The sequence below is a fragment of the Apaloderma vittatum genome, unplaced genomic scaffold (genome assembly GCF_000703405.1).
Source record: "Apaloderma vittatum isolate BGI_N311 unplaced genomic scaffold, ASM70340v1 scaffold28845, whole genome shotgun sequence".
Taxonomy (NCBI): Eukaryota; Metazoa; Chordata; class Aves; order Trogoniformes; family Trogonidae; genus Apaloderma; species Apaloderma vittatum.
Window position 1 is genome coordinate 9,308 of NW_009719266.1, and position 6,691 is coordinate 15,998.

General features: G+C 50.7%; 1 protein-coding gene across 1 annotated transcript in view; it reads left to right on the forward strand.

The window, feature by feature from the left end:
- MCM2 (minichromosome maintenance complex component 2) overlaps nucleotides 1-2,609 on the forward strand; it is an 11,910-nt gene extending 9,301 nt beyond the window's left edge. The window contains exons 14-15 of the mRNA XM_009870570.1: nucleotides 502-657; nucleotides 1,547-2,609. Coding sequence (XP_009868872.1) covers nucleotides 502-657; nucleotides 1,547-1,657 — 267 coding nt within the window. The 3' untranslated portion in view covers nucleotides 1,658-2,609. The remainder of the gene's footprint in view (nucleotides 1-501; nucleotides 658-1,546) is intronic.
- The last annotated feature ends 4,082 nt before the right edge of the window (nucleotides 2,610-6,691 follow it).

Consider the following 6,691-nt stretch of genomic DNA (forward strand, 5'->3'; position numbering starts at 1 on the left):
GTGGCCACCAGCCTGGCATTTATCCACTCTGAGTGTCTGCCCTCAGTCTGGACTACTCATGGCCTCTTTCTTTGGCTGCAAACAGCCAGACAAGTGTGAGCGTCTGCTGGGGCAGCACAGGGCGGGCTGGGTTAAGGGAAGGTGCTCTGTGCCTTCCCCAGGGCCAGCCCACTCAGCGCCACTTCTCCTGCAGGCAGCACACCTCCACAGCAGAGCACTGCCCGCCCCCAGGAGGCTGCAGGGCTGGTGGTGAGGCCTCTCCAGAGATTTTTAATGGGTGTAAGAGCAGCTGGCAGGGGAGTGTCGTGGCTGGCACAGGGCTGTGGTTAAAAAAAAGCTTGGCAAGGCCAAAGTCCCTTAAGAGACACTAAGGGCACAGGTGACGGCGCTGTCATTTAGTGTCCATTATGCTCTGTGGGAGGAGAGGAGTGTTGGGCATGAGAGACCACATTGCATCACTCACTTCCTGATTCTCTTGGCTCATCCTGTCATCCCTTCCAGACATTCTCCCGCTACCTTTCATTCAAGCGAGACAACAACGAGCTGCTGCTGTTCATCCTGAAGCAGCTGGTTGCAGAGCAGGTGATGTACCAGAGAAACCGCTATGGGGCCCAGCAAGACACCATAGAAGTCCCGGAGAAGGACCTGGTTGACAAGGTACAGTCTTACTGTAACAAGTCTTCTCTGGGTTCAGTTCCTGCTCTCTGCAGCCTGAGAACCAGGGGTGATCTCAGACTCATGTCTTCCCTTCTTGAGTTGTGGTACCAGAAAAAAAAATGGTGTTAGTCAATTTAACCCAAAATTAGGAGTGTCTCATCTGTCTCTGCTCCTCTCTTCTCTGGGAGCACCATATTCTTTCCCCTTTGTTCTCATGCACCCCCATAAAGCATCAGGATTGGAGTCAAATCCTGCAGTGCGGCTGGTGTTTGGTAGCGAATGAGGATACAAGTTCTCTGGCACCTGTGTTTGAAGAAGCAATAAGAAGAGAAATCTCTGCTTGTATGAACTTTCCCAGTCCCTCCTGAGGCTCACCCTCCTGCTCTTTAATGCATCTTCATCTCGGTCCAGGGGCTGCACTTCTGGCTCTGCCTTTCTGTGCAGGGCATTGACCTTGCATGGCACTAAAGCAGTGTTTGATTCCCAGCTTGCTGCTTTCTGCTCCTTGCATCAAATGTGCACAGTAACTGCTTCCAGAGCCACCGGGCTGGCGCTGCAAGGGTGACCAGCCCCAGTCAGAGGTGTCCTGGAAAACTGTGTGAGGTATCAGGCTTTTGGATAGCAGTTATGTTCTAGCTTTACTGAAAGTAAAAGGACGAGCTGAGAGCAGGCAGATGCTGAGCCAGCATCCTCTCTTTGCTCAGCTCAGCTCTGCCAATGCTCCTTTCCTCCTGACCTGCAGTCTCCCCTGCTACTGCAGTTCTGGTTCCTGCTGGGGAGAGCAGAGACTGCTGACTGTCAAATTTTATGTGGCCTCTGCTATGGAAAACCACATTGGTTCTTATTTTTTAAAATAAACATTTACCCCTCCCCTCCCTCCTCCTTCCAGGCTCGGCAGATCAACATCCACAACCTCTCTGCCTTCTATGACAGCGAAGTGTTCAAGATGAACAGGTTCAGCCGAGATGTGAAACGGAAGTTGATTGTCCAGCAGTTCTGAGGCTGGCAGCGGAGTTCGCCATATGCTCCTGTGAGATGAGACTTCCCTCTTGCAGCCTCCCAGGAGCACTACAGAGATCATGATCCAGAGGGACTAAGCTGCACATTCTCTTGCCTGCTTTGTGCCTTATGGATTAAGGGAGCGCTGAGCTGCTGAAGACCTTGTAAATAGAACAGAGCTAAGTAGTTAAATGCCTGGCCAAGTCTATTCAGCAACTTTGTTCACTGTTTTGCCTTGTAACTAAGCACAACGAGGAGAGAATTTCTGGCCACGCAGATGGCATGTTTGCTGTTTGTTTGTTGGTAGTTGTTATGGGCTCATCTGCAGGAGGGACCAAGTGGGAGCATTTGAAAAGCGTTTGTCTGCCTTATTCACGTCCCTTGGATCGCAAGCACCCTCAGGGATTCTCTTTTCCCATTTCTGGCGACTGTGCAGCCTGCTGGGTGATAATTGAGACTGCTTTCAACTCTCCGTGAACCAGCCAGCCTCTCAGCTCCAGGCGTTTGTGCCTGACACTTGACATTTCCCCAGGTGCCCACGTGGCTTGACCTTGTGCTTGGTTTCTTCAAGGGAGGTGGGGGCAGAGGAGGATAACAACTGAAATAAAGCATAGCAAATTTCTAGTATTAGTGGTCATCATGTGAGCAGTGAAAGCTCCTTTAGAACATGCTGGGGGTTGTCCAGAAGCCTTAGGGGAGAGGCTCCCCTTGCCTTACTGGGTGTTCTCTCTGTGCATCTGTGAGCAGATATGAATTTATAGCTGGATCAAAATGCCAGCACCTAAACCGACCATCATCTCTCACATCCATTTGGCAAGGGCAAGATACCGTGGCACTGGGTTTGGGAGTAGCAAAGAGCAAGCCATGAACTGGAGGTGTTCAGGGAGGACAGGATGAGCTCAGTGTTCACATCCAATTTTCTTTGTGTGTGTTTTTAATACATTTGTTTTTCAGTACTTCTGTGTTTCCTCCTCTTTTGGGAACTGCAGCCACAGGGGGAAGGGAGAAGGAAAAGTGTAAGTGAGCAACCTGAACGCTGGACTGAAATGCTCAGCACTTCATGGAGTTGGGTTTGGGTACAAGCACATCCCATTTTTGCTGAACTGCCAGTGCTGGTCTCTCAGCTATTGTACATCTTCACTGGGGATAGATACCAAGACACAGTTGTCCACAGGACAGTGTCATGTCTATTGCCTTTCCCACCAAGGTCCTGCCTACAGTGGCTCCTTCCTTGCCTTGCCTGCTTATTGGAGCACTGATCCCTCTGCGGGACGCTCCTGTAAATGTTAATGTCACACTGAGACTGTCCTGTCACAGTACATCTCTTCCACCTCCCTTTCACACTGTTGGGTTAGACAGCCTTGATCTCATGTCTTGGCTGCCACTTGAATTCCAGTCTGGGAGAAGCAGTAAACCCTCTCCAAGATGCAGCTGAGGCCTGTAGTGAATGTGCTTTGCCTGGCCAGACAGAGGGACTGTAAGGCATTTCCAACCTCCTACTGCAACTCTGTGCTGGCCAAGTAGACATGTCCCTGGCTGTCCAGAGCTGGGGTTTGTCATGGTGATGTGTGTGTGTGTGTGTCCTCGCAGCCGGTTGTTACTCGGAGGCTAGCGGTGCTTGAACCCTGCTGGGGGCTTAGCACATGACTCTCAGCCTGAAATTGGCTCCTCGTGTTGCCTTTTCTGTCTGCCAGCTCCCTCCTGTGTATTTGTTTAACTGTTTTGGCTGGTTTTTTCCCATCCCACTGGGTCTCTGTCTACCAGAGCTTTCTGCAGGCAGCCCGTAGAGACACTTTCCTGGCATGCCTTCCCTGTCCGAAGCTGGAGCCCTTTGCCTCCTGAATATGTGCCAGGGCCAGGTGTGCGCTGGGGATGGCCGAGCTGCTGTGTGTCTGGAACTGCACGGTGAGGCCCGGTATGGTTCCTCGGGGCTGGGCATGGAGCTGTTAGCACCTCACCTCCTAATGCCACAGGTCATGGGCAAAGGACGTCCTTGGGGAAAGCAATTGCACATGGCCTGAGCAGTGGCAACTGAGAAATGCCACTGTTAGTCACTTGCTTGTCACTTTGCTTGCTCTGCCTCCTCCTGAATCCTCACTACAAAGGCACTTTTCCCCTCCCACCTTGTTGTGTTGCCAGCATCCAGCAGAGCAATGAATTCTTGCAGCTGCGCCCTTGCTAATGTTGGCATCAGCCACTCCGTGGAGTGTTAATGCCAGTCTGAAGGCATGTTCCTCCTCTCACGGCTGCTGAGCTTTTCAGGTTCCCTGGAGCAAGCTTTGGCTGTTGACAGCATCAGGTGTCTGCTCTGGACAGGGGTGCAGACAGGGGTGAAAACAGATGCTACTTTGAACAAGAGAGTGCCTTGCCAGGGGGCATGTTCCAGCTGAACGTAGCGAGGATTTTACTGCAGGGCTCTGGGGATGGGTGAGCCAAGCCTCACTCTCATGAAACGAGGAGTTGCTCCCCTGACAACCTTGAGTTCAGCCAAGCTTCAGCACTTGGCTTCTCGCTGCTGTGATTTGAGCATTGCACAGTGCCTCTGACAACCTGGGGACAAAGCAAGAGTCTTGGGGAGGTGAGGTTTGTCCGCAGCAGGCTGTGCCTGGGCTCAGGTGGAAGATGACGAGGGTGCTCCTCGCGAAGGAGAGAGGGCTGTGTGGAGCCAGGCAGTGTCTCTTCTAGCGGTCGTTCATCCCTTGGGATTGTGGTTGTTGGCAAATGCCTGGTGAGACTGGCTTGGGAGAGCATCACGATTTGAAAAGGGCATGATGGGCCAGATCCTGATCCAGTTTAATTTGAACACAATGCGTGTGCATGCTCCTGAGAGAACAGCGTGGCTCTCCGCGTCTCATAAAGAGCTGTTTGACTTTAGCCCAGCATGGAGCATATATATACGCACACCTAAAACCTACAAGTACGTACCTGCTTGGGGTACATAAGCAGGCGTCTGCAGATAACCAGGTAACACGTGAGGGTAAATGACCTGGGAAAAAGGAGACGAGGCCCCTCCCCTTCTTGCAAGCTCTTTCCTAGCTACTGGCTTGAGTCTCGATAGCTTCTTCCTTACTGTGATCATAAACCAACACGATACATCTGCAAATCCTGGGTTGTATCCAGTGTGCTATCAGCTGTTGTCTCCTTGTCAAACAGCAGATGCCCCTTGAGTACAGGAAATTCCACCTCCAGTAATAAATGTTTTTCTTCCACAAATTAATGCCAAAGCCAATTAGAAAAATTAGCATATGCAGCATTTCTGGACCGGCAGCGTTTCACTTTCTCTCATGTCAGAATTTAGCTGGAACCTGCTCTGTCCATCTCCTGTGTGTTTTTACTAAAGGGCTGTCTGGAAACACAGTTGACAAGAACTTTCCTGGTGTAACTCTGCTCAAGATGTAGCAGTCATGTTGAATAGCAACATCTTCCTGCCTTAGAGGTGGTGAACCAGCTGCAGTTTAACCAAAAAGGCCATTTCAGGGGTTTGTGGCTCTGTCCTTGGTGACCTCGACTGACCTGAATACCTGAATTCCAGCATGTGATCTCTGAGCTGTGAAGACAGTATGGGAATATGTTTACAGATGTGTATCCGCAGACACAGGTGAGCCACTGCAGGCAGCTCCCCGTCATGCTATGCTGCAGAGAGGGTGCACTCCAAACTTCCTAGTATTTTTCCATCTCCTAAAACACTTTTCCACTGAATAAGGCAGAGCCAAAATTGGATCAGGCTTCTGCTGTATTTTGCATCTATTATGCAGTTCTTGCTGCCATGACTGATTTAATGTGTCCATTATCATGGAGGACTGGTCTGCCAACAACTCCAGCCATCCAGCACGACCCTTGACCACAAGTAGACATCTGCGAAGAGCCTTGAGGGGCTGCTGAGCTCTGAATCTTTAGAGAAAAACTCCTTGGTCTGGGCTTGTGCTCCTTTCAGCTCATCTTGGAAGTTACATCCCTTTAAAAGGCAAGGTGAAGCTGTGGGGGGAATACGGGGGAAATGCCAAGGTTCTTCTCTGGGCTATCTAGTGCTCGGGAAGATCCAGAAGTAACCATCCTGTGTAAAAGATGCCAAGGAGCTTTAGTTCCATCAAACCACATGGAAATAGCATGTGGGAATACCAGTAGTCCCAGTGAGGCAGTGCACGACTCTCCTTAGAGTCAACAGATACTGGCTTTCTTCAGGTACGGGCTGCTCCCTTTGCTCTGAACATACCACATCCCAGCTTAGCCAGCCATTAAAGAATCAGGAGCTTCTCTGAAGAAAGCTTTAGGTTTTTCAGTTTAGTAAAGAAATGCATAAACCACCTCTACATTCTTCACAGAAAAGCTACCGTACTCATTGATAGGTAGATGTTCCCCTCCACTTTCGCAAATTACTATCCAAGGAGAGGAGCTTGTACTGTCAGGGCCCTGAGGGTACTAACAGGCCTTCATTGCCCTGACCAGGCTAACCTGGGACCTCCACTCACACCCAAGGACTAGGTGCTCTATTTAGGCTCAGCCTGGGGAACCTTAATACTTGCCTGAGCTATGGAGGGGAGAATATGGCTTTTTGGCTTACAGTGTCTGGTCATAGTCCTTATTTCTCTGGGCTATGGACTGTTTCCTTGACCTGCCTTTGGTCCTTTTCTACTGCTGCGGAGCTGACAAGTGATCCCTGAACGGTGTCTGATCACAATTGCCATCAGCAGACGTTGACTCTGACCTGTGGACCGACCTCCTGCTTTGATGTTGGAGGTGCCTCACTGCCATGAGCTTCTCTGCAAATCTGGACTTCTGGTTGCATCTGGCTGTCATCTCTGAGCTGCTCTGCTCATCTGCCTCGGGTACTGGGGGCACGGCTGTCCTGCTGGCTGGCCTTATGCTCAGGATGTGCAGTTCTCAAGCTCTGCAGAGCAAGGGCTTGGTAGTCACTTATTAGGGCTCAGGTCATACCTCTAAAATAGGCAAAGCTAAGATTAAACCTCCTGCACCCTGTCACCAACCTCCTAGATCTACTGGGCTTTAGCCTACTTACCCTTCTGCCCCAGTAACA